We start from the raw sequence: 27,806 nt of genomic DNA, 5'->3' as shown, positions 1-27,806 counted from the left end.
AACTACCAAGAGAAATGGCTTCTGCAGTGGAGGTGGGGTGGAGGGGGTGGGTTCGTTTGGGTGATGTGAAGCCTGGAAGTGTTGAAGCTTTCTACCTGTTATCCTCAGCTTGTTTATACACCACGGGCGCCAGGCCTGGCCTATTGAGAGCTGTTGTCATTGGCCTCAGACTTTCCTGTGCGGATTTTTAACACAAGTCCAATGGGGAGCCATTGATCTTAAGCAGACACCTTTGCCCCTGCTCCGCACCAATGGCTCTGCTGTATCTAGGAAAGAAGGGAGTACCAGCGGGGTGGAGGAGATGGGAGGGACAGCACGCTCTTGCGTCTGTCTGCTGAGTCATAAGGAATTAGTGGAAATTGCAGATGAAACTGGCCTATTTTGCATTGGGAAAAGAATTTGAAACCCTCTGGCACCCTGAGTACAGTTACCCAATCACGCAGATGCTGGATACGGTGACAAACTGACTTCAGCCTGAGGGTAATCCTGTCTTACAGTGTTACAGAAGAAGGCCATTTGTCCCATTGAGTATATACTGGCTTCTAGTCAAAACAATCCCTACCTCTAGCCTCACAGCTTACTCTCTCACACATGTCCACCATTTCGCTCGTGTAATTAGCCCTCACTAAGGGCAATTTGCAGCAGCCAATGAACCTCACAATCTTCAGCGCAGGTTGACGTTCCAGCACCAGGAGGAAACCCGTGTGATCACGGAGAGAAATACAGGTTACACAGGCCACACCCGAAGCCAAGACTGAACTGGGGTATCACTCCCTTCACATCTTCTTCATCTCCACATACTGCTGTCTGGATGGTGGCCTCCATGGTGTTGGGATATGATGCATGGCGGAAACTGGGGAGGTTACAGAATCATAGAAAACATAGTCAACAGTCCCTTCGGCTCGTCTACTCCATGCCGGACCACTTACACTGCCCAGTCCCATCGGCCTGCGTAGCCCTCCATACCCCTCCTATCTTTGTACCCATCCACGCTTCACTTTACTGTTGAAGTCGAGCTTGCACGTGCCACTTGCGCTGGCAGCTCGTTCCACACTCTCACTGCCCTCTGAGTGAAGAAGATCCCCCTCATGGTCCCCTCAAACTTTTCACCTTTCACCCTTAACCCCCCCCACCTCTAGTTGTAGTCCCACCCTCCCTCAGTGGACAAAGCCTGCTTGCACCTACCCTATCTTTAGCATGTTGGGAGTAGGGCGAGAGTTAGAAATGGCGTGGGATTAGTGCGAGTCAGCACAGGCTAGGTAGACTGAAGAGCGAGTGTTGGTGCAGCATGATTCTCTTCACTGCTGCCCTGGAGACCGGGGACTGAGTGTCAAGCTCGAGGTCTTGATTCTAAAACACTCTTGGAGATAGGGTGTGGGCAAGATGTTGGGGCACAGAGGCGAGGAGGGCTGGTTTCAATTCTGACTTTGGATGTTGGCTGTGTGCAAATTGCACTGTCACTATCTGGCCAGTCTCCCCTCCACATTTCAAGGACTTGTGGAATGGTAGGTTCGTGGCCTGAGGTAAATTAGCGGGTAGGTGGCGGAACCTGGAGAAGTCGATGGTGATGTGAGCGGATAAAACAGGAATAGTGTGAATGAGAGAGAGCTTGATGGTTGGTAGAGACTCAGTGGGCCGTAAGGCCACCCTCTGCGCTGTGGAGCTCTGTGACTTGTGATTCCCTCATGACAAACAGCCGTCCGAGGGCCACTTCAGTGGACAGCTGGGGGTGATCACTTGGAGAGCGGGGAAGAGCGAGGGGGAGCGGCCAGAAGCAGGAGTTACCCCAGGCTGCACCGAGTAGGTGGGGGAGAGACCCGTGCTCGAGCAGTTGTGATGGGCATGGCATGGTTGTGACAGAAGCTTTGCTTGTTCTTTTGCATTTAACCAAAAAAAAAAGGCCTGAACAGCGGGTGCAGAAAACAGCAGCACCAAGTGTAAATCGAATTTATCTCTCTGCAGCCAACTCCAGGCAGGGTTTCAGATTCAGTTTCTGAAGTGATTTTTAGAATTTGTCTTTCCCTCAACTATCTCTTGCATGGACAGGTGTCGTGCAAAAAAAAATTCCCTGCACAGAAATGTGACAAGGTTGAAGCCAAAACTGTTCAGTTCAGGAGTCTCGCAATTACTTTGCTGTCATCTCTCTGGGGGGGGAGGGGGGGAAGAGGTATAGAGGTCCCTGGTGTCGTGACATGATTAGTTCACGTGATTTTGCAAAGGAGGAAGGTTGACTCAGCATCTTGAGCAGGGCTGGGTCTTGCATCAGGACAGGCTGTGATAAGGGTCAAGCACAGAGCCACAGGCGAGAACCCACAACGTGGAAGTAAAACTCCAGCTGATTGGCTAATTTCAGTAACGTTGAAGCCTGAGAAAGCCACTGGCGTGATGTCACAAAGTGTGTCTGTTTGGAGCTGGGAAACCCTGTCGTAATATAAAAACTCTGGAGATGAGGAGGGGTGGACATCACGGCTGCAGGTGTGTGTCCTCCGCACCCACGGACTGTGCCATTATGACCCTGAGCATGTGCCATTGTTTACACTGGCAACTGGGGGTTCAAAGCAGCCTAGCCTCTGCTTAAATCTTATCAGCAAGTGTGAACGCAAAAGGGCTCATGCCTGGAGCAGAAATGATTGCCCTCCCCGGTTGTCCCACACATTTGAGTAGGTGGTGTGTTCCCTCCAGGCAGAGAAGTGTGGTTTCTGGTTAGTTGCTCCACGAGAGGCCAAGGAGGTGCTGCTGTTTTAGGACAATGAATACACCTCCTCTTAGAATTCAGGATATTCAGCAGGAGAGCCTGCAGGAGGCCCCTGCTCCCGGTGCTCCATCTTGCCTCTCTTTATGAGAGAACAGCCCCAAGCTAATTCCAGGGCCTGTGCAAAAAGATTACATTTCACTGTATTCAGAGTGCTATTTTAAACACAGATTTATATAATACGCACATTAACACGTGTACTTGTCATTTGGATTTTGTTCAACACCACATCATGCCCCTGAGCGTTCCACAGGTGTGTTATACAACAGGGTGAAATTCTGGTGAGGTGGCGGGGGGGCGGGGGGTCGAATATATTCCCCAATAACATGAAATGGAGTCTAGCACGTTTTCACTTATTCATTCATGCATGAGGAATTTTAGCTTTGTATGTGTGTGTGTGTATGAATGTATCTGTTTTGGGGTGGGGGTCTGTAGGGCATGGTTCTTGATGTTGGCTTTGTCTGCACAGAAGGTAGCAGGTGTTTTGGATAACTTGAGGACTTTTGTGCCTGCAAGAAAACCAGTCCAAGTCTGCGTCAGTTTAATGAATAATAAAAAAAATCAACTTCCTCCTGATTGCAAGCTGTTGTGAAACCAAGTTTCCTCCCATGCAGTAGCCACAGATGAACTAATACGCCAGGAACAGGAAAATCTACTCCAAGATTTTCCTAGTATGTCTTTTACTGGGGCCACTGTAAACAAGCACAGCTTGAGGGTCACAATACCAGTCCTTGCTACTTCATATCAAGACTTCCTGATTCATGGAATGATTAATGAAAACAGCATTTACTCTTACGTCTTTTCAATGGTTTCTGCTCAGCTGGGTTTGACTTTCTCTTCATCTCCCCAATATCCCCACTTTCAATTATGTGATTAAGTGTCCCCTCAGTCGCAATATTACAGTAAAACTATTGAAGCAGGCCTGAGAGTGAGAGACAAAGGCGAAAGCTCCCGAGCAGATCTTTTTCCTTTGAAATTTTGTGGCTGACTTGTCGCCTCTGTTCTCATTGTCCAGGGTCGACAGGCCCACAGATGAACTGAAAGCACTTGCAAGAGGCAGGAGTGGACAGGGTATCATGGCTTATCTTGTAAAGGCTGAAAGGTTAAAAGGAAGATGTGCTTTCTGCCATCACAAAATATTTTCCAGTTAGTAAATGCTTTTGGTTATTACTCACAGTCCGTACGTGGCAGCAATGGGGAAACCTTGCCAGGTGCCCCAGAACTAGCTGGAACAGACGGCCGATTGGCAGGCCATAGCCATGAGTTCCGTTACTAAGTCTTTCAGGAATATTTTTTTTAATGAATATTACATTATTATGGCACACATGTTGCAGAGGTCTATGCCCGGATCTGATTCTAAAATGATAAATATGGGGACTATGTCAGATATAATCTGAAAGAAAACAGCATAGAACAAAGTAATGCTTTGTGCATTTTAAGTAAGACAGTGTACTTTTGCTCATTGCTTTACGGCATTGTATCCACAGGTGATCGGAGTTTTGAGTGCGGAATACATCCCAAAAGGGACACGATTTGGGCCACTTGTGGGTGAAGTCTATACCAATGAAACAGTCCCAAAGAATGCAAACAGAAAATACTTTTGGAGGGTGAGTTGGAAAATAAAGATTCTGTTGATGCAATTTAAGTTCACCAAATGAATAGATTGAAAAGGTTTGTCATTTCCTGTTTTAGATCTGTGTGTGTGTGTGTGTGTGTGTGTGTGTGTGTGTGTGTGTGTGTGTCTGTGTGTGAGAGTGTGTGTGTTTCTTTATCAATGAGGTTCCTGTGAAGTCCCATATATGTACAAAGAAAATTAGCTGAGTAAGTGTCTCGGTCTCAGAAGTTAGGAATGCTGAGGGTGAAATTTAGTTGAAAGTGAGCTAATTTCAATATTCTTGGCCCCGGTGCTGGAGGACAACATTACCTAGAAAAGAAATTAAGTTCTTGCTTGGAGGAATGTCAAATGTATATTTTCACCAGGAACTAATTGGAACCAGTTCAAGCAAAACTCCTGACTTTTATTCTCCTTGCCTGTCCCTCCCTCCCAACTTTCAAGAGGTTGGGGGGTGACTCATGAAAAGGCCAATAAAGATGTAAAGTCTCTCCAATTTCTCCTCATTTTTTGGTGTGCATGATTATAGCATCTTTTTCACCAAGATCCCAGAGAAAGCCATCCTGCTAACTTCAGACGTGTGACCAGAGGCCGTGGTATAGGCACTCTGTGCTCTCATTCTCCTCTGCTCCCTCCAACAGTGAGAAAAGTATGACAACCGGATATACATTTCCCAGCTGTGAGGAGAAATGATGCTCCACTCTCATGGAAGTCAGCCTACTGGCTGCAAAGGATAGATTTTCCAGTGCCCATGCTCTTAGCCTCTAAGTTTGCTCCAACATAAAATTCCCGATATGAGTTTTAGTGGCTGTGTTCCCCCACTCTCCAAATAACCCCTGGATGTTTATTATTGCCCTCTTTATTTATTTCTGGTCCCGGCACTGTCGCAGTCCAGACCTGTAGTCCTGCAAGTGGTATTGGGCATGGGCATGGGCACACATTTGTTTTTTCACCAAGTAGCGAAAACAGAGCCCCCAATAATTGCAAACAACAGGAATTCTGCAGATGCTGGAAATTCAAGCAACACACATCAAAGTTGCTGGTGAACTCAGCAGGCCAAGCAGCATCTATAGGAAGAGGCGCAGTCGACGTTTCAGGCCGAGACCCTTCGTCAGGACAGACGAAGGGTCTCGGCCTGAAACGTCGACTGCGCCTCTTCCTATAGATGCTGCTTGGCCTGCTGCGTTCACCAGCAACTTTGATGTGTGTTCCCCCAATAATTGGATGTTCACTCTTTCTGAACAGACTTCTGAACCAGGGAGGTGGGTTCATCCTTCAGTTTACTAACCTGAGATTAATATGGTGATGTTACCCCAGTCTAATGAACCATGAGCACTTTTTAACCCATTGGCCTCAAGTACTGGGCGTATCATGGCAGCTGCTAAATTTAGCAGTGAATGAACGAAGTTCTTTCTCCATTTGGAAATTGTTGACAGATTACATGTTTTCCTTGTTGGAACTGGGAACCCCACTGTTGCAGTAACCAGAACTGACTAAAGAAAAAGACGACTTCCATGTAAAAACGTCCAAGCTTTATTTATTTCCAGCTCCTTCCCCTCCCCACAGCCTGTTATGAGCACTAGTTCATTTCATTCAGTACACCCCTGACATAAGATACAGTGGAGTTTAGGCAGTTATATGGCAAGCATTAGAGCATGTAACAGGAAAGATTTAATTGTAACCCTGTCTAAAAACTACTGAGATGGAGTACCATGATAGTGACAGATAGTTACCAAACATAAGGAAACCATTCGACTCGTGTTGTATGCAAAAATTCGTCATATTATCCTGCCTTTCTATCGGCTACAGTTCATCCTGGTACATTGGGAATGTGGTGACAGTTTCTGCCTCCATCACAAGCACTGCGCTCAGGACTACCACCGTTTATCAGTTGAAACTTTCCCTCTGATCCTTCTATGAAACAGCTTCAGCCAGTGCTCTCTAGTTATTGGCCCAGCGCAGTAGCGACAGAACAACACTTTGCCGTACAGCGACCAGGGTTCAATTCCCACCCTCTGCCTGTAAGGAGTTTGTACATTCTCCCCGTGACCGCGTGGGTTTCCTCCAGGTGCTCCAGTTTCCTCCCACAGTCCAAAGACATGTGAGTTGGTAGGCTAATTGGTCATTGTGAACTGTCCCGTGATTAAGGTAGTTTGGGTTGCTGGGTGGTACAGCTCAAAGAGTCAAAAGGACCTATTCCGTGCTATATCTCAATAAATAAAAATAATAATTTGAAGCAAAATGTCAGAGGTTTAGAACAAGCCAATAGAAATCACTTTATTTTACACAAAGCTATGAGGTGTGTAGGATACGTCCAGAATTAGTAAATGAGTCAAACAATTTGTTTCCATTTTAATTTCTTCATACTTCCCATTAAGTAAAGGGTTGGGCTGGGTGTGGTTCTGGCATAAGAGTTTCTAGGATTTATTATTCAGATTTCAATGTCATGATACTGCCTTTAATTGAGGCAAATTTGAGGGGATGACAAAAGCCAGGTTTTGATCGAGCTCAGCAGAGTCTCACTGTTGATGAAAATGATTACAGCAAAGAATAGTTGTTACTCTTTTCAAAGAGTATGTTATAAAAGTAGTACGAGACCATATTGTGCGACTTAAACAAAGTCAACAATTGAGGTTCATTCAAGCTGCTTACATTTTAGCTCCAGTTCAGTTATGACTTTTTGTATTTAGTCATTTATAACCTGAGGTTTGGCCTTAATTCTAAAATAGCAACACGTGTTACTCCGTGTTGGCCAGAATTGCAAAATACATTACAGATTACCAGAAAAAAGTTCAGTCAAAAGATGTCAGTGGGATTTTATTTTTTTTCTCTCTATCTCCTTCCTGCGTCACCACGCTTTGGAAATGAGGCTTGAGATACAGAGACACCGACGACATCGGAGCCTATGTCTCAGTTATATTTCTGAAAAATCTACAGCCAGCGGTTCAGTGGAAAATTGTGTAGAGATTAACCAATCTCAAACACACCTAAAAGTTGAGAAAGCTGTTCACACCAAACAAAACCTTGAAAAGCTGTTTGTTCACAAAACCCTCCGCACTCCTCTTGCTGTTCCAGTTTCTCATAACAAGCTCACTCCACGACATAAAACGGGCCACATTGAGGAACCCACACTCAGTTCTGCTGAATTCATCCCCTCCACCACCACCACCTCCCATCCTGACAGGAAGCACCATGTGTTTAGAATAAAGATAAACTTGAATAAGTGAGGGGAATACAATTTGCAGTGGCGAAACTCAGTGTAATCACAGTGTGCAAACGCGTGCTGCTAAGGTCAAGACTTTGATCCGCTTCCAAACAGCTGCTGACCTTGAAGTGGTAGGTGATCCTGTGTTGCCTGTCCCCTCCCTCTCTGGGTCAGTCACTGGAGCTCAGCTCGAAAGGCAAGTGCTCTGCACCAACGTTTTTGCAGAGTAGTAGGACTAGGGGAGGGGGCGGCAGGAAAACAGAGGCTACAGATTCAGTTTGAGTAGCCTTTGACGTCAGGGCCCGAAGTGACTCAACGCAGAGTGAATATTTAAAGGCAGAGTCCGAAACAGAGCAGTGATTATTGCATCCAGCTGTCTGAGCTAGTTCCCCACCCCATTGTCACCCCATGCCTGTCAGCTTAGTGTTGGTTGAGTGATAGATGGAAGAGTGCAGAGCTTCAAATCTTAGTTCTATGAATAAACAACAACTGGTGTGAACAAATGGAGAAGGTAACTGTCCTGAAGACAAGGTGGGATCCACTTGGTCTCCAGGGGCTGACTTGTTTCAACTGAACATGCCTAATGGGTCCACGTTTGGGAAGAGTCACGGGTTAGGAGAGTTTGAATTTTGTGCATTTAACTGTAATTTCTCTCTCTTCCTCTGCGTCCCATTGCAGGTGTACTCAAATGGTGACTTGCATCACTTTGTCGATGGCTTTGATGAGAGCAAAAGTAACTGGATGCGTTACGTGAATCCGACCCGTTCAAAGCAAGAGCAATGCCTAGCAGCCTGTCAAAATGGGATGGACATCTACTTCTACACAGTGAAGCCCATCCTGGCTAATGAAGAGCTACTGGTGTGGTACAGCAGCGAGTTTGCAGAACGACTACACTACCCGGGGTCCGATGATCTGATGATGATTAAGCTAAGTAAGTGCATTGAGTTGGACCCCACAGTAACGGATACTTTTGAGCAGAATCCCTTTGCCTGCAATGTCAGCAGCACATTCCCATCACAAGCATTATCGAAACACTAAGCACTTGATGGCATAAGATGGGCGCGCTAACTTTTCGAGCCAGAAGCAGTGATGTCAGTAGGAGTTCACAGAGGTAGGGCAGGATAGGAGAAATCATTAAAAAGAGAGGTAATACGAAAGCAAAGTGGTTCAGCAAACATGGGGAAGCTGGATATTTGAGGCACCTTGGAATTACAAATTTGCAGGCAGTTGTGTGTTAGAACAGAGCGCATTGGAATAGTCAAGCATGGAGGTCGGTAAGGCTTGGACAGCTTTGGAGTAGGATCTAATTATCTTATCACCTCTACAGTGGTGAATCTGTGAAATTTGTTGCCATGGGCGGCTGGGGAGCCCAAGTCTTTATGTATATTTAAGGCAGAAGTTAATACAGTAGATTTTTGATTGGTCAGGGCATGAAGGAATACGGGAGAAATTAGGTGACTAGGGCTGAGAGGGAAAATGGAATAGACATGAAATGGTGGAGCAGACTCGACGGGCCAAAATTCTGTTCCTATGTATGGTCTTCCAAGTTTATGTTAGGAGACATTTTGGGCCGAGGCCCTTCTCAGCCCAAAACGTCGACAGCCTGTTCCCCTCCATCGACATTGCCTGACCTGCTGAGTTCCTCCAGCATTTTGTGTGCGTGTGTTGCTCAAGATTTCCAGCATCTGCTGAATCTATTGTGTTTATATTAGGAGAGTCGATTCTCTTTATACAAAGCACGGGCAGATCCTTTTGTATTGGTGACCCTTTGTGTAGTAAGGGTATTTTGACGTTTGTTTTCCAAGTCCAAGCCAAATGCAAGCAGGTCTGTCTATCACCAGCAGCTCTCACTACCTAATAGTGGTAAACTGCTGCAATTATACAGGCACCAGCACCTAGCGTAGTAACCTGGAAGCTAAGAGTTCAGTTCCCACGGGGGCCTGCTGTGATTTTCTAAAATCTGTTTTTTTATGCAATATTACCAATAAAAGAACAAACAGGAAGGCTGCCAGGTTTTTACTGATATATCCCTCAGGAAAGAGAAGCTATTATTATTCCAGCTCCACACAGCAGGACTGAACCTTAATGGCTGCATAATAAAAAAGGGCCAGGTAATATATGCTCTCCTGTGATGTAACTATCTTACTAAGGAAAAATTTGCTGAAAAATGCAGTGGTTATACCGTTGTGTGGTAAAATGCTCCTCACCTGCACACGCTGGAGAGCCTTTGGCTCGTGAAATATGTTGCAGTTGGTTTTCCTTTGTTTAAAAAGTTCCCAGGCTGCTGCTTTCTTCCATAAAGTAGTGTCCGTTGCGGGAATTATGGTCCCTCAAGTGCCCGTAACATCTTAGTGCCCCCACTCCCCCTCAGGGTAGCCCCTCTCAATGTTATGCCCTAGGTATGTGTAAATAACGACTGGAGGTTATTCCACAGGAGTGGGCATCTTATCCAAGTCTGCTTCTGCCCAAGCCAACGATTCTAGATATCTAAAAACGAACAGGGATTTTCTCATTCCCTCTCCTGCCCAACCCAGCCTGGTTCACTTCACTGTCTTTATCCCATATTCCCAAGCAGAGAATTTTCTCATATGGCTGGGAGCTCCAGATCTCACCAGAAATATCTGGCAACTCATCAGGCACAGCTCCAGGTCCAGGGACCTGAGGGCAAACTGCCAGTTTACCCGGGTGGTGCTCCCTGCCCGCAGCCCCAGCGCCATATGTGTCCACCCAGTACCCCCACCAGCTGGGATCTGCTGGCAGCAGGGGTTCCAGGGTTGCGTAGTGCCTTTAGCAGGGAAGTTCAGCATTCAGTCTGATGAAAGAGTCCCCATACACCTCCAAGCCACTCAACACCACCCCCTCAAAGTTTTGAGAGCCAATAGCCTGGAGCCTGAAATGGTGTGAGTTAGTGTATGCCAAAAACACATCATCAGAACTGAGTTTCATCCATTCAAATAATGATTGCATGTGCAGCTTTCTGTAAAAAGCTGAATTATTTGCATTTGGTCTTTTTTTTCCTCTTTTGAGCTAAGGCATGACGATTCACTGAACATCTAAATATAACAGAATTAGCTTTATTATCACTGGCATGTGTCATGAAATTTGTTAACTTAGTAGCAACCGTTCAATGCAACACAAAATGTAGAAGAAAAATAAAAGTAAATATGTAAAATAAATTACAGTATATGTATAATGAACAGATTAAAAATCATGCAAAAACAGAAAAAATATATACTTATAAAGTGAGGTAGTGTTCATGGGTTCAATGTCCATTTAGGAAGCAGATGGCAGAGGGTAAGAAGCTGTTCCTGAATCACTGAGTGTGTGCCTTCAGGCTTCTGTACCTCCTGCCTGATGGTAACAGTGAGAAAAGGGCATGCCCTGGGTGCTGGGGGTCCTTAATATTGGCCACTGCCTTTCTGAGATACCGCTCCTTGAAGAAGTCCTGGGTATCACATGGGAGGGCTTAGGGATTATTTTGTACACTTGCGCAATTGTAGCCCACCCTGATGATGAGGTTAAGGTAAGAAGTAATCCAAGGAAAGAGGAGCTTCGAAAAATATCTGGAAATGGTTGCAGAATGACATTACCAAGAGTTTACAATCTGTTACTTCATGATCCCCGTGCTGAGGTGAGTTTATTCACTGAGGGGAATAGATGTTGCCCAACAATAGACCTGTCAGAGGCAAGCAGGAGTGGTAGTCTCTTTCCCTTCTGCCCTCGTTCCTCCCAGTCACTCATTTCTGCCTGTCCGGCCATTTGTTCCCACCTTTTAATTTTTTTTTAAATTGAGTTATAGCGTGGAATAAGCATTTCCAGCCCTTCAAGCCACACCGCTGAGCAATCCCTTGATTTAATCCTAGCCATATCATGGGAAAATTTACAATGAGCAAATAACCTACCAACTGGTACGTCCTGGGGCTATGGAAGGAAACTGGGGCACTTGGAGGAAACCCATCCGGGGAGAATGGGCAGTTGTGGGAAATGAACCTGGGTGCCTGTACTGTAAAACGTTGTGCCACCTCACCTCCTCCATGCTCCTATCCCTCCCCATCCAACCATTCCTTCCCTCCATCCTCCTTTTGCTTCCTACTCCCTTCATGCTTCCCTTCCTGTCTATCCACACAGCAATGGAGGCAACCCTAATGCATGCAAACATTTGGCCTGGCTGGGATCTCTCCACACCATAGAGTCCCAAGGTCTCACTTGTTCTTTTGAACCTCACCTTCCAAGGGTTGTTTTAGGTTGCTGTGACCTTAAGATATGAAGTCTGTTTGCCATGGCAACATTCCAACCAATAGGAGCCTTTGGTTGATGGGGGCTTAGTTTCAAACACTATGTTTAGCAATTATTAAATTCACAAAATGGGATATTATAATTTTATCATTTATAAGCTCTGGACTATATGTGGCGGTAGATACTGCTTTTCCTAAAGCTCACTCCAAATCCTTTTTATTCCTCAACTCCAGAGTGCATCAACCTACCTAAGATCGAGGAACTGCAGGGGAAATGGCAGCACGGCCCAGGAGACCGACACAACAGTAAGGGAGAGTCATTAATGGAGACAGAAATTGCAGCTCCTTTAAGTACCTTGAGGAATATTCTCTTACTGCGTTCCACTCAACAAGTACTCTGTTCTTTGAGACACAAGAGATTCTGCAGATACTGGAAATCTGCATCAACAGGCACAAAATGCTCGAGGAAATCAGTGTGCTGGGTAGCGCCCATGGAGGGAAATGAACAGTCTGTTGAAAACGTTGATGGTTCATTTTCCTCCATGGATGCTGCCTGACCCACTGAGTACCTCCAGCGTTTTTAGAGTCGTTGCTCTGGATGTCCAGCATCTGCAGAATCTCTTGTGTTTGTAAACTATTTGTATGAATTTCTCCAATTAGTGGAAACATCTAACACCTACCCTTTCAGGCTAGTTTGAGATCTTGTATATTTGAGTAAGATCACTCCTCATTCTAACACTGATGAGTTTCTTAAAGGGTACTCCACTTTCAACCAATAAGAGAACAGCTTGCATTTATCATTAGGGATATGGGAAATGACTGAAATAATGTAACAGAAGGCAGGAGAAAATATGTGAGATAAAACTGATCCTGAGCTAAACTACGAGAATTTGGAGACTGAGAGCTTGGCTCAAGATGGTGGACAGTCTTGAGTCTAAGATTAAGAGGAGGTGGAAATGTTTTAGATGGAACTTTACTGATGAGGCTGTGACAGTTGACTGATCTATCACCATTAATGCAAAAGAAGAGAATTAACAATGGACCAAAGAGAGGGTGAGATCTGTTGGCCGAAGTAGCTGGGGAAGAAATTATGGAAGGAGGAAAATGCTTTGTTTTTTTTGTTTATGTGCTGAGATACAGCACGGAATAGATCATTCCAGCCCTTTGAGCCACGTTGCCCAGCAACCCCTGATTCAGCCCAAACCTAATCAAGGTAAAACTTACAATGACCAATTAACATAACAACCAGTACATCTTTGGACTGTGGCAGGAAATTGGAGCACCCAGAGAAAGTCCACGTGGTCATGGGGAGAACGTACAAGCTCCTTACAGGCAGTGGCGGGAATTGAACCTGGGCCACTGGTACTGTAAAGCGTTGTGCTAACCACTACACTACCATGTTGGCCGATCGATTTTCTATTCTATTGATCTATTTTCAGAGAGTAATGGTTGGATGCAGAACCATTTCATTAAATGCTTATTTATTTTAAACTGTTTGTTAAACCCATTCAGAAGATTGCAACGTGTAGCGGTGAGTTGCTTTATAAATACCACCTCATGCTCAAAGCACTTTAAAGCACTATCATTGTCAATATAAGAAACAGGAAGTTTTTCCAAGTGTTTATTAATCTGAAAGCGTTGATCAAGTTTTTAATCTAAGAGCAACCTCCCAGTCTGTAAGTAACCATGTCTGGGAGGTATTTAGCCTTAAGAGAGTATGGTGCCTTTTTATTTTCGGAACATTGTCCAATTTTAGTTCTCTGCTTCATTGCCCCCTTCGGTAAAAGCTGGTTGTTATAGATTGATTAGTGACAGTTGTAACTTTGCTTTTTTGAGGATGAATAAACAAACTGAGTTAAGGAAGCTATTTTAAAAGCTTAAAACATTTAAGTCACATTCACAACCTCGTGATTAGCACAAAAGTCCAAATGCACTCTAATTAATTTGAATTATTTCCCTTTATTTGGAATATTATCTACTGCGCTGGGAGTTCCTAAATTTGTTTAAGCCAGCAACTAATTCCAGTATCGCTAACTGATTTGTTTTAAAGAATACAAGAGTCTGTCAAGGTGCAGATCGGTCCCAATCTGGCCACCTGTAAAGTGGAAATCATTAATAAACTAGAGAATAAAAGCCGAACAAAAACAGAAGCAATTTTTATTTTCTTCTTTGCCCAGCAACTGCTAGACACATTGCCTGAAGTTATGGTTGTGAGGAAGAGAGTCCGACTTGGGGAAACACAATACGGAGTGAAATCTGTCTGTTCATTGCTTTAAGAGGAAGGGAGAGCGTTGGCTGCCAAATATTTCTGTGTTATTCACACCTCAACATTCAGTTCCATTGAAATCAGTGGGACCAGATGTGCGGAACAGAAGTACAATGGCTGTGTTAACACTAAAGAGGGATTTCGAAGGTAGTCCATTGGAGAGACATTAGTAATGTTCGATTCTCCCCCCCCCCCCACTCCCCCATGTACTCACACCCCTGCCAAACAAGGCTTCTGATTTTGCGTTCACTTTGCCAGGAAATGTGAGAGATTGGCCAAAATTTTGCAGGCTAGTTCTGACCAAGAGCAACACGCCATAGTTCAAGTTTCTACAAGCGAGACTTTGGAAGTATTTATTAATTGAGATACAGCTTGGAACAGGCCCTTCTGGCTCTCCAAGCCACGCCACCCAGTGAACAACGACTTAACCCAGTTTGGGAGTCAAAAGTGTGATAATAGCACTTTTCAATGCAGCTTTTATAGCTGGGTGGGTGGAGGGTCATCTATTAGGAGTGTAAAACAGTTGAGAGACCCAGTTTTTAACTAGAGAAAACAGGACCGCAGATGTCCCGTGAACTTGCCCTTTTATTACTGCACCACTCAGCGGTTGGTAGTGAAGCTGGAGTAATCTACTAGTCTGACATCTTGTCTCCTGTGGTTGCTGAAGTTCAGACTATCTGCTTTTTAACTCTCTTCAGAACTAAATGTGGGGCCCACCCAAGCATTCCTTAATTTAATATCAAAAGTGATTCAGCAGACTTAAGAGATATGGTACAATGTGGGCACAGTCCTGCTTCCATGACGAGAGGCATTCCCCACCTACACTCAATGTATCGTTCAAGCCAGATGATACCTCCCAGAGATGCAGTGATCTTTAATGTACTCACTTGTCTTGCACTGCTGTCTGTCTGCCACTTCCTCTGAAAACACAATAAAGGAGTGTGGAGTGATTTGTGGGGGGGGGGTGGGGGCTCTGAATGGAGATAAATAGGGGCTTTGAGGTGGATGGGGAGGGGAATATGGAGAATGGGACTTTGGAATGTCTCATGGAGGGGGTTTGTGAGACTTGGAATAGAAATGAAAAGCGGAGAGCCGTGGGGAGCATTGGGCTTGGAATGGAGGTGGATGAGGAAGAGGTGACGTGGAGTGTGGAACTTCAGGGTGGGTAGGAGGAGGGGAGGGTGAGTGTGAGGCTCGGCAGTGGACACAAGCAGATGTGGGTGGGGGAGCGTGGGTCTTTTCAGTGGATAGTGAGGGGAGAGTGAGTGAACACAAGTAAACGGAGTGGGGAGCATGGGCCTTTTCAGGACGGGGGAGGGAAGATTGAGTGAACTCAAGTAGACGTGGGAGAGGGGACCTTTTCAGGATAGGGAGGGGAGGGTGGAGTGCGAGTCCCTGAATGGATGTGACAAGAGTCAGAGAACAGGAGTGTGAGGAGAGAGTTTGAAGCAGCTGAACAACAGTGATCATAGGTGATGTGTTCAGAATGATCCTCCCGAAGGGCTTTGTTTGGTTAGAAATGATAATGGGAAATGGAAGACTCACTGAGAATATCCACTACCAGTTCAAGGGTTGCTTTCAGGAGCTGCAAGGTGGTGTTCCGAGGCAGCATTTATCTAGTAGTAGTATCTTTAAAAACGCAGACAGGAGGAAATCTGCGGATACTGAAAATTCAAGCAACACACACAAAAAATGCTGGTGAACACAGCAGGCCAGGCAGCATCTAAAGGAAGAGGTACAGTCGACGTTTCGGGCCGGGACCCTTCGTCTGTGCTGAAACGTCGACTGTACCTCTTCCTATAGATGCTGCCTGACCTGCTGCGTTCACCAGCACTTTCTGTGTGTGTGGCAGTGGTATTGTTGTGATTCTCCAGCCTGCTCTGCTTTCTTCTCTTTGAAGGAGCAAGTAGAGACTTTAACTCTTCACGGTGTGTATCAAATCCTCATCTACTTGAACTGGCTGTTGAAACAAAGTCCTGTACTTTGCACGGACACTGGCACCAACTTCCATGTCGCAACATGCTACTTCAGCAGAACGAAATGACATGGATCCGCTCAACCTGGCGTGGCGGGCAGCTCTATTTTTTAACACTGCTCTCCTCACCCGTCCTTCAGCTGGGCTGCTGTGGTGCTCACTGACAGATCACCTTCCGGTACATTGACTAAGAAAAGTTCACTGACTACTTGAACTTCCTGCCTGCCAAGCCCTATTTGAGAGATAGGTATCTCCCTGATAACCTTCTGTTTATTTTTGTCTAGTGGCCCAAGGAAGCCGGTTCATGCTATCTGTGCTTACTATCAGCACCTTGCCTACAGTGTCCACTCAACCCTGTTTGTTTAGCCCTGCCAGAGCAGAGAGGCATTGATTGCTAGTGTACAGCAGTCGTCCATCATTGTGCCTGAAACTTAAGCACACTCATCCCCGGCTTCCAAAAGCACTTTGTCTGACAGCTCTGGGATGTCAAGTTAAATGGCAGCTGGGACATGCATCCTTACTTAAACAGGTGATTGTGACAGGCCTGCTATTGATGGAAGTGGAGTGGAAAGGCAGTAAACAGAGTGCAAAAAGAAAACACTGCCGAAAATGAGCTGCTCTTTTGATCTCAATGTAGGAATTCTTGCCTGCCCCTCCCCCTCTTGCCAAAAAAAAATTATTGCGTAAAGCTAATTTGGATAAACTGATTAGCGAGCACACAGTAACTGGACAGTATAAGGATCTGTGGGAGTGCGCCTCTTGACTACACAACAAAGTATTAATTGATTTTAGAGTACTTTGAGACATCTTGGAGATGGAGTCAAGTAGGAGATAAACCAAGTAGGAGCTAATTTCTTCCTTTCTCTAAGCATCTGAGCTGCCCAGGGTACTAGAATGTAGAAGCACAGGGAAATGTCTACAGGTGTAGGTCATTCAGCTCTTCAGGCCTTGCTCCATTACTAAGTACAATTGTGTCTGGTTCCTCAGTCTCTTTACCACATTCCTGCTCTCTTCATCGGTTCAGCTTGATGCCCTTTGTGTCCGGAAACCTATTTGAGATTTAGCAATATGGTCTCCACAGTCTTCTGTGGTAGACAATCCACTCTCTCCTCCTCTCACTCCACAATGTCTCAATGCTGTAATTGAGACTAATTCTCTGAGCAATTGGTTATTAATTTAGCTATATGGACAGGAAAGGAATGGAGGGTTATGGGCTGAGTGCAGGTCGGTGGGACTAGGTGAGGGTAAGAGTTCCACACGGACTAGAAGGGCTGAGATGGCCTGTTTCCGTGCTGTAATTGTTATATGGTTAATTTGCTCAGAAATATTGCCTTTATTGGACACTACAGCAGCCTAGATAGTCTTCAGTCTGTGAGAAAGGACTAAGCCTTGGGTGAACGAGGCCTCTTCCTGTCAGCTTTGCACTCCTTCATATAAAGTCATTAGGCTGTGGGTTCACAAATCATATTTTAGGATTTTAAACTGCATACCCAGAGTTCATCCTATTGTTGGTGTGCTGAAAGAGTGCTGTATGTTTAGAGTTGGTGTTCTTTAAAGCCCCATCCAGCTTCTTGACTGAAGCACCTCAGGCACTGAAAAGTGTGTGGCGATATTTAAGGCATGGAGCTCTCTCCAAAGCAAAACAAACAACAACTAAGTCATCATTTCCCCGAGTGGTTTATGCGTGGATTCTGTACGTGTTGTGGCCGTTACGTTGGTCACTCCAGAGTAAATGAATTCATTGAGAATAACATGCTTTGGAGATTGATTTCACCCCTTTTGTTTGATGTGCTATTTATACCCATTTGGATCATCGAGTAGTGAAATTGGCCAAAGTTATGTCAGAAAGAGCACAGTGATGACATAATCTAGAGTCATGTGCCGATGTAGGATGGCACTCAGTGAAAGCAGTGTGACAGTCTCTGCGGGGCACCTGTTCTTAAAGGCACTCTTCTCCAGGAGTGCCAGACACAAACAATGGACTCTGGCTGCCATTGGGCACGGGAGCAAGGCAGTAGGCACACCCCTGCGCATAGTGAAAACATCCTGTGTGCCAGGAGTCCAAGCAGAGAGCAGACCAGACATGAGAGTGCAGCCAAAGGTCTCACTAAGTGATGAGAGCGTTAGAACCTATCAGACTGTTACAGCTATATTAGGTCTTCTTTAACACTGAGAACAGAGGAGAAAGGACCAGAGAGTTCATGAAGAGGTCGCTGGTAACAAAGCCTACACCTCCATTCAGGTTATGTAATTGTCAACCTGATCCCCAGAACCACTGGCCCCCCTGTTGTCCGAAGTTCCTTGTTTCGTAGAAAGAGGTCAGTTTGTAAAGGTTTTCTTATAATATCTTGCTGCTTGCATCATTTTACTGAATTTCCGCCGAGTCTTTTGCATAGCTGATTCCCTCAAAAAAAAGCTTGCAGTCGTTCCAGTTATTGTCCAAAGGGGATTATAGACAATATCAATGTTATTTCAACCAACACACACAAAATGCTGGTGAACACAGCAGGCCAGGCAGCATCTATAGGAAGAGGTACAGTCAACGTTTTGGGCCAAGACCCTTCGTCAGGACACATCAATGTTACTTCCTTGCTTTAGATTTGATGACATTATATACAAGCCATAGAATTCCTCTCATTCACACTTCTGCCCAAGTGAGCTTTACGTCTGCACAACCAACCCTCCTTGTTCATAGTAAAAAAAAAATCATTTCTACAGTAGCTTGCAAGACCTCAGGTTATCTCAAAGGCCCAAGCACCTAGCAAGGCACTTTCCTTCTCCTTGCCACACAAGATGTGACAGCCAATTTGTGCACAGCAAGCTCCCATTAATAACAATATGAAAATGACTCAATTAGCTATTTTACTGGTGTGATTAAGAGATTAAACAAAATATTAATGGTTTCCCTGCTTTTCATGGGAACTCTTGCATTCAGCTGAGAGAACAACAAGCTCCATCGATTGTGTTAGCAAGCTTATCTTTTTGAATATTAAGTATGAGTTAGGATATTAAGTTACTATTACATAAATGTCAGTCTCTTGTTTCTCCCCCATGTACAGTATTTAACCTATATTATGTCATTGATGGCCTAAACACATAGCTCCCCATCTTGGTATGTAGTTGACCATATTAATAACAACAATATGTCAGTGATTGGGTGAAAATCAGCAGGGATATTAAAACATTAATTTCCACAAAGAATATCTCCATTAACGAACATAAAAAAGATATTTGCTTTTCATTATGGTTATGGTTTAGAACAAAATTACTGCAGGAAATGAGCTGCAGTCAGCAGGATATTGGCAAGTCATTGTCTAACAATGTGGTAAATAATGTGGCTGTTAAACCAGTAACAAGCAACACAGAAGTAAACTGGGTAGAGCTTTTGTTAAAATTAGCTTCGGCTGTTATGGGAGTTAGAGGCTTGTGGTTCTTATCTTGGTCCTGTCTGAACCCATCCTCCGAGAATACTACTGTGGACCCAACGTTCAACCAGCAGGGTGGTACCGTTAGAATCACAAAGAGAAAATATGCAGATGCTGGAAATCCAAGTAACACACACACACAAAATGCTGGAGGAACTCAGCAGGCCAGGCAGCGTCATGGACAAGAGTAAACAGTCGACATTTCAGGCCAAGACCCTTCGGCAGCACTTGGTCCTGCTGATGTGTCTCGGCCCGAAATGTTGACCATACTCTTTTTTGTTTCCATAGGTGCTGCCTGGCCTGCTGAGTTCCTCCAGTATTTTGTGTGCTGCCATTAGAATAGTTGCTGGTCTTCATTCTCCAGACACAAAATCTTGTGGTCTGGCATGGGTTGTACCAAGATGTTGCTCCCGTTAAAGCTTCATCATGGATGAAGGCAGGGGAAATGCCGAGCAACGTATGTCAGTGACTTGGCAATCGTTAAACAAGAAACAATGAAAAGCATTAGTTTGGCCTGTCATCCAGACAGATCATTTCAAATATCAGTACTGGGGATCACAATAAGAGAATGCATAATTAGTGTTACGCTTGCAGAGAAAGTGCACTGCAGGTCGGCAAATAAGGTACAAGGGCCAGAATATGCTAGAGTGAGAGATCAAGAGCTCATCTTTCTCCTACGATTTGTTTCCTAATGCAACCTTTCTCCTCTTTCTGCAGAACAAAGGGGACAAGGATACGTAACTGAAGAGAACGGCATTACAAAACCAGGCAACGGGACACACAGAATCCTCGATAGTGAGGAAAATACCGTGAAGGAGGAGCACAGGTTAACGACAGCCCAACCATTGATCGCTCCAGGAAATGAAATGGAGGACATCAGCAAAAAGCACAGTCCGGAACGAACCTTCTTCCCGCGTGTTCTATACCCCGTTAGGCCTCACGTTCCGGAAGAATACGTGAAGCCCAATTCAGCCTACGGGATCGAGACGGACAGTTACATCAAGCACTCTCCCCTGCAGTCTTCCGTCATCTCCAGTCCTTCATCGCGAAGCAGCCCAGACCAGAGTTTGAAAAGCTTAACACCACACAGCAGCCCAGAATCCCACATCTCCCCCTTAATACCTTCAACAGAGGAACACAAGCAAGCTTTTTCATATCTGACTGGGCCGTACAACCGGGAAGGGTTGGGCTCCCTCCCGGCCTACCCCCCGCCTGGACACCTGCCTTTCATCCACCCCTACAACCCTGTCAGTAGCCAGTACTCCCGATTCATGTTACCTCATTACCAAGTGGGTTGCAACGGGCTGAATACCTTCGCTGGCCTTGGGGGCATAAACAGCATGAGCAACTTCAGCCTCTTACCCAGAGTGTACCCGTTATACAGCAGTCTCCTGGGAAACGGTGGCCTCTCCCAGCACCTCTTCAACCAGTCGGTTTTGCCCAATCCACTGCCTCATGAAGCAGGCCGAAGGGTGCTTCTCCCAGAACGGCCAAAAGACTTCCTCATCCCTGCGCGGAATAGTGCCTTTTCCATCGCAGGCTCCGCTGCCAGTCTTAAGGATAGGCCCACCAGCCCGGGCAGCAGCTCCCCGACAGCAGGGACAGCTGCATCCCACTCAGAACACCTAATGCAACCCAAACCTACCTCAGCTGGCCTGGTCAGCAGCAGTAGCAGTGAAGAAGCCATGAATCTCATCAAACCAAAGCGAAACCTCACCGGTTACAAAACACTTCCATATCCTCTAAAGAAGCAGAATGGGAAGATAAAGTACGAGTGCAATGTCTGCTACAAGACCTTTGGACAGCTATCAAACCTTAAGGTCAGTGAAAAATATTCTTTGAAGAAATAATTCTGTCAATAAAGGGCTGAGTGGAGAGGGGTGAGTCAAAAGGGTCGACATCTTGCTCCAAGAAATAATAGGTCCCTGTGGACATCAATAGAGCAGTGAGCTGATTGTTAGCACATTGGTGTTTGTGGGAGATTGCTGCGTACCACTTGACAACTTCAAATGCTGGCCGGGAAGTTCTTTTGGGCATTCTGAATGACAATAAATAAATTTAGCTCATTTCCATTCTCTCTTTATATTCTCATTCTCTTCTCCCCACCTCTCTCTCCCCCCATCTCTCTCCCCCCATCTCTCTCCCCCCTCTCTCTCTCCCCTCTCTCTCCCCTCTCTCTCCCCCTCTCCTCTCCCCCCTCTCCTCTCCCCTCTCTCCCCTCTCTCCCCCCTCTCCCCTCTCCCCTCTCCCCCCTCTCTCCCCTCTCCCCTCTCCCCTCTCCCCTCTCCCCTCTCCCCTCTCCCCTCTCCCCTCTCCCCCTCTCCCCCTCTCCCCCTCTCCCCCTCTCCCCCTCTCCCCCTCTCCCCCTCTCCCCCTCTCCCCCTCTCCCCTCTCCCCTCTCCCCCTCCCCTCTCCCCCTCCCCTCCCCCTCTCCCCCCTCTCTCCCCTCTCTCCCCTCTCTCCCCCCTCTCCCCTCTCTCCCCTCTCTCCCCCCTCTACCCTCTCTCCCCTCTCTCCCCTCTCTCCCCCTCTACCCCTCTCCCCCTCTCTCCTCTCCCCCTCTCTCCTCTCCCCCTCTCCCCTCTCCCCTCTCCCCTCTCCCCTCTCCCCTCTCTCTCCTCTCTCCCCCTCCCTTCCCCTCTCCCCTCCAACCCCCCTCCCCTCCTTCTCCTTCTCTCATTCTATAAAGTCTTCTCCCTGCTCATCTGAATAATTTCTCTCAGGTGGCATGTTTTCTGAAGGCTTTTTGTGGTTCTGAGAAACCCAAGATGCTGAATGCATTTTGTGATATCAAAGAACGAAGGAATTATAATGTCAGGTCTCCTTCTGTCTTTTCCAGGTCCACCTGAGAGTACACAGTGGGGAACGGCCTTTTAAGTGTCAAACCTGCAATAAAGGCTTCACTCAGCTGGCACACCTTCAGAAGCACTATCTGGTTCACACTGGGGAAAAGCCACATGAATGTCAGGTAGAAGAATGCTTTTGCTGGTGTATTTTAAAAAAAACATAAAAATGCATAACATTTTTTTTAAAAATCACTCGGCTCCTTTCTCTGTTGCTTTAGATTATTGTGTACTAAATTTGTGAAACTACGAACTTCAAACTTCGCCTTGGGGAATTTCTGGTTTATTTTTAGATCGAACCATCAGTAGATCATTGATGATGTGTCATGAGTAATGGTCTCTTGAGTTGTACTTCTCAGCTTTTGACATCCTGTGAGGTCCAGAAATGTCATTTGTTTCACAACATACTAAGGTTATTGAGGTTTGTAATGTTCTTGGTTGTAAGGTCTGTGTTTGTTGAAAGGCACAGAGTGGTCCTCTCTCTCTCTCTCTCTCTCTCTCTCTCTAGCAACAATGCAGGTGAATCCCAGCCAAACAGCAGAATGAACTGGCAGCTTTTGTTTAGATGCAGGTTTGATGGATGACGGTTTCTGCTTTTGCCCCACACAGTGTCTCACCGGACCCTGATCAAGCTGTCATTAAACAATAATGGACTCACAATGACTACTGTGCTTCATGCCCACTAATAAGTGAGGCTTTGGGCCTACTCCAGGGCTCGAATCTGAGGACTCAATTTTGGTTCGGAATGTTGTTGTTTGCATGATTTGTGTGTTTTTTTTCCTGCACATCGGGGGTTGGTCTTTTATTTTTACTTTCATTCTTTTTTTTTCTTCAATTGGGTCCTTTGGGTTCTTTTGCCTTGTGGCTACCAGTGAGCAAGCAAATCTCAAGGTTGTTTAATCTATATATTCTGTGATAATGAATACACTTGAATCTTGAACACATATTGTGTCTGTGGAAAAGCAGCTGGATCGAATAAGAACAGCGCAAATCAACAATATTCAGAATTACTGGAAAGCTGTCGATCATTCGGAACTCATCAGCTTTGGGGAGAAATGAGCCTTTTATGTGAATGTGAAGTTTATTTTGTTTTAAAGTAAACACTGCATGTGGAGCACTGTTTTACCGGAATAATTGGCCTGTGGTTGCTCGTAAAATGTGAGCATTGATGGTGAGAGTCAGCAGCCAGCTTGGTTAAAGGTGCAGGAACACTCCTGACTGTCCAGGGAGGGTCACTGACAGAGATCTCCCTGTGATCCTATGCTGACAATGCACACCAAGGGGAGCTCTCCTGATGCCCCAGTAATGTTGAATCCCTGGAGGGCACGGACTCCGAGATATTACCCTTGGCACAGGGCCAGCACTTGAACCCAGAATGGCTCGTCTCTTTGCAGAGTTTAACAGCCCGAGCAAATCGTGAAATGGCTTCCTTCATCTATAACCTTATCTGATTAAAACTCAGCATTGTGAGTTCATTCTGTAAGAGAAAGGTTAATAAGGCAAAGTCAAAAAAAAACCACAAACACAGAAATTCTTCTAAGACTCGAGTGCAGTATTGACTGTTGCTGTACTCTCCTCTAATCCTCAGTTTGTTTTGAAGTTAACGTTGGGAGGAATGTTCAAAGGGGCTGTGGATGCTTGAACTAGCACCAGTTTCTAATTGTTGCCCAGATTAGATGGATAAGCTTTGGGGTGGCATAAACTCAATGGCTTCCTTCTACACCGAGAGGAAATATGAAATTAAAAAATGGGAGTATTGTTAAAACAAGCGCGATCTGCCTCAGGAGAGCCGTCCTTCACATTTCCTTTCTCTCCCTGTGCAGGTTTGCCACAAACGATTCAGCAGCACAAGCAACCTGAAGACTCACCTCCGCCTACATTCGGGCGAGAAACCTTACCAGTGCAAGCTGTGCCCGGCCAAGTTCACCCAGTTTGTCCACCTGAAGCTGCACAAGCGCCTTCACACCAGGGAGCGCCCCCACAAATGCCTCCAGTGCCACAAGACCTACATCCACCACTGCAGCCTGAAGGCTCACCTCAAAGGAAACTGCCCCGTTGCCCCAGGCGCTGGCCGGTCCTTGGAGGATCTGCATCACTTCAACGAGGAAATCAACAAGTTTGACATTAGTGACAGTGCAGACAAACTGGACGACATGGGACACAGCGAGGAGGTGGAGTCCATCGTCGAGAAGCAGATCTTCAGCAGGCTAAGGAGGGAGGTGGAAGAGGCCAGTTTAAAGACCACGTTCGAAAGGAACCTGGGAAACAACCTCCTCTCCTCCGGGTGTAACATGTACGAGAGCCTGGACCTACCAATCCCGAAAATGACTCACGGTAGCCCATTACCTCTTGTGCCCATCAAAGTCAAGCAAGAAACCATTGAACCCATTGATCCTTGAGATCAGACAGAAGTGACACTTTTATGATTTGGGGAGCAAAGCTGCCTAGAGCACCCAAATGTACATAGATCTGTGAGACGCTGCAGGACAGACTGACTGATTCTTATCATAGCTGCCCCCATGTGGCAGGGCATCTCAACATACATCTCAGGGCATCTTTAGTAAAATATTATGACTATAGCAAGCCTTTCAGCAAAGCTTAAAGACAATCATTTTAAGCAGAATTATTTTTGCAAAAATAGTCAATAATTTATTATGCAATTGACTTTGTTAAGCAATACCTGAAAATGATGTTTACAATGACCCAAGTTAATCATTGTAATCAAATATGGAAATGCTTTATTTTTATTTTCTCTGATGCCATTCTTTGTAGATACTTTAAGCTGTGTTTTGAATTTAAGGAAAAAATTAATGGGATCTTAATACGAAAGCAGTTTAAACATTTAAATTGGAATATCTGAAAATAGTTTTGTAAAATACTGTTGCAATATGGTATATTGCCAAAGCAGGAAGTTTTTTTAAAAAGTTGTTTAATCATCATAATCTTTTTTTCTCATTTCCCATCATGCCTTTTCACTCCCTTCTTCAATTCTTTCTCCCTTCTCTCCTCTACACTTTGTCATTTATCCCTACACGATTCTCCCTCCCTCCCTCCCCCTAAATCGTGGATGAGATTGCAAAGCTGAACAACAGCTACCTCATTGTTTGTCCAGTGATGCAGGGAGCATAAAGAAACAAAACTGGATAGATTTATTATTTCTTGTTTACTGGTAATGTAGCAGTAATATTTGTGTATTTTTAATATAAAGAGTCAAAAATCCTCTAAGTTATGAATTATGAGTAAAAATCAAAAGTTTTTATCAGCAGGAGGTTTTGAGCCCAGAGTCCCTGCAGCTGTGACCATTTAGTTTGGGTGCAGTTTAAGGAGCTGGACTTGAATTGTTTTTTTTTTGTTGACTGGTTTAATACAAACCGAAGCATCACTACTCTACCACTGGATACACTTTATTCCTGTTTAACTGTAATGCTTCTGTGTTGTTTTTTTTTGGTTTTGGTTCTTTGTGCACCGGCTGCATGGCACTCCAGTCAACTGAAGTCGACTGCGGGCTCCGTTCAAGTGAATGTAGCAGAAACCTGTCTGGAAAGTTTGTTAACAGTGGGATTGATTTGATTTTGTTTTGTTTTTTTTTAAAATATTAATTTAAATTTCCCCCTTGACCTAAGCAACCAGGTATTTTGGAGCCTTTGGGCTTTTGCTTATTTCTAGTTTACATTCTGGTTTACAATGTTATTTATGCACAATATGTCAAAGTGTAAATTAAAATATAAATGCTCACTTAACTTGTGGAAATTCTGCTTTGCTTTTCAAAAGGAATATTTGCGGAGGGATAAGGATTTGGGGGTAATTTTGCTTGGGGAATATCTGGTTGCCCCGGCAGCCTCATTATGAATTTTGCTCCCTGACTACAGGCACCCTTCCATATTGCTGCCAAGACATTGAATTGGACCCATTTAATGGTGCTAAAATGCATTGAACACCAGACCAGTTCAGCTCAAACCCACCTCCCTAAAGATTATTGGAGCTGCTTATGTGGGCCACTGAAGCTGTCTTGTTCATTGTTCCTGCCTCAAATAAAGCACATTTTCTGGCAAGTGCCAGACCAGGGGCAGGAGCAGAATTAGGCCATTTGACCAATTGAGTTTGCTCTGCCATTCTATCATGGCTGATTTATCATCCCTCTGAATCCCATTCTCCTGCCTCTCCCTCTAACCTTTGACGTCCTTACTGATCAAGAACCTATCAACCTCTGCCTTAAACATACCCATTGACGTGGCCTTCACAGCCGTCTACGTCAGTGAATTCCACAGACTCATCACCTTCCAGCTAAAGAAATTCCTCCTCAACTCTGTTCTAAAGGAATGTCCTTCCATTCTGAGGCTGTGCCTTCTGGTCCTAGATTCTCCCACTTGAGGAAACATTCTCTTCATGTCCTTTCTAGCTAGGCCTTTCAAAATATGATGTTTCAATGAGATCCCCCCTCGTTCTTCTAAACCTCAGTGAGTACAGACCCAGAGCCATCAAATGCTCCTCATACATTAACTCTCTTTTTTCCTGGGATGATTCTCCTGAACCTCCTGGACAGCACATGCTTTCTTAGATAAGGGGCCCAAAACTGCGCATAATATTCCAAGTGCGGTCTGACCAATGCCATATAAAGCATCAGCATCACATTCTTCCTTTTATATTCTCATCTTCTCAAAATGAATGCCGATATTTAATTTGCCTTCCTTACCACCGTCTCAATCTGCAAGTTAAACTTTAGGGAATCTGGACCAGAATTCCCAAGTACCTTTTTTTTCCTCTGACTTGTGAATTTGCTCCCCATTTCGAAACGAGTGTATGCCTAGTGCATCCTTTTGGCTTTCTAAGGCACTGGTGAGACCTCACTGGAAGCATTGTGAGCAGTTGCAACCTTATCTGAGGAAGCATGTGGTGACATTGGAGAGGGTTCAAAGGTGGATCATGAAAATTATTCTGGGAATGAAAGGCTTATCCTGTGAGGAACGTTTGGCTCTGGACCTGTACTCACTGGAATTTAAAAGAACGAGGGGGGATCTCATTGATACCTATAGAATGTTGAGAGCCCTAGATAGAGTGGATGTGGAGAGGATGTTTTCTATTGTGGGGGAGTCAATGACCTGAGGGGACAGCCTCAGGATAGAGAGATGTCCATTTAGAACAGGAGGAATTTCTTTGGCCAGAGGGTGGTGAATTTGTGGAATTCATTGCCACAAGTGGCTGAGGAAGTGAGGTCACTGGGAGTATTTAAGGCTGAGGCTGATAGATTCTTGTTTAGTCAGGGCATGAAAGGTTACGGGATGAAGGAAAGAGAATGAGGTTGAGAAGGAAAAGCATCTGCCATGACGAAATGCCGGAGCAGAATTGATGGGCTGAATGGCCTGTTTCTGCTCATATGTCTTATGGTCTTACAGCCTTTATTCCTTCTACCAAAGTGTGTGACCATACACTTCCCTACACTATAATCCACCTGCCACTTCTTTGCTCATTCCTTCTGCAGACTCTCTGCTTCTT

The 27,806-nt window shown here is 45.2% G+C and overlaps 1 protein-coding gene across 3 annotated transcripts in view; it reads left to right on the top strand.

Moving 5' to 3' along the window:
* The window catches only part of prdm1a (PR domain containing 1a, with ZNF domain), a 106,175-nt gene extending 80,144 nt beyond the window's left edge, over positions 1–26,031 (top strand). For 2 of the 3 annotated variants that reach the window (XM_063073112.1, XM_063073103.1), the window contains 6 exons: positions 4,240–4,359; positions 8,248–8,500; positions 12,039–12,110; positions 20,188–21,290; positions 22,310–22,438; positions 24,137–26,031. In XM_063073112.1, coding sequence (XP_062929182.1) covers positions 4,240–4,359; positions 8,248–8,500; positions 12,039–12,110; positions 20,188–21,290; positions 22,310–22,438; positions 24,137–24,712 — 2,253 coding nt within the window. In that variant the 3' untranslated portion in view covers positions 24,713–26,031. The remainder of the gene's footprint in view (positions 1–4,239; positions 4,360–8,247; positions 8,501–12,038; positions 12,111–20,187; positions 21,291–22,309; positions 22,439–24,136) is intronic. The other variant, XM_063073119.1, reaches the window with a different exon arrangement.
* The last annotated feature ends 1,775 nt before the right edge of the window (positions 26,032–27,806 follow it).

This window comes from Mobula hypostoma, chromosome 2 (assembly GCF_963921235.1).
Source record: "Mobula hypostoma chromosome 2, sMobHyp1.1, whole genome shotgun sequence".
NCBI lineage: Eukaryota > Metazoa > Chordata > Chondrichthyes > Myliobatiformes > Myliobatidae > Mobula > Mobula hypostoma.
The sequence above is the reverse complement of the archived record's forward strand: the minus strand, read 5'-3'. Positions and strand labels throughout refer to the sequence as shown.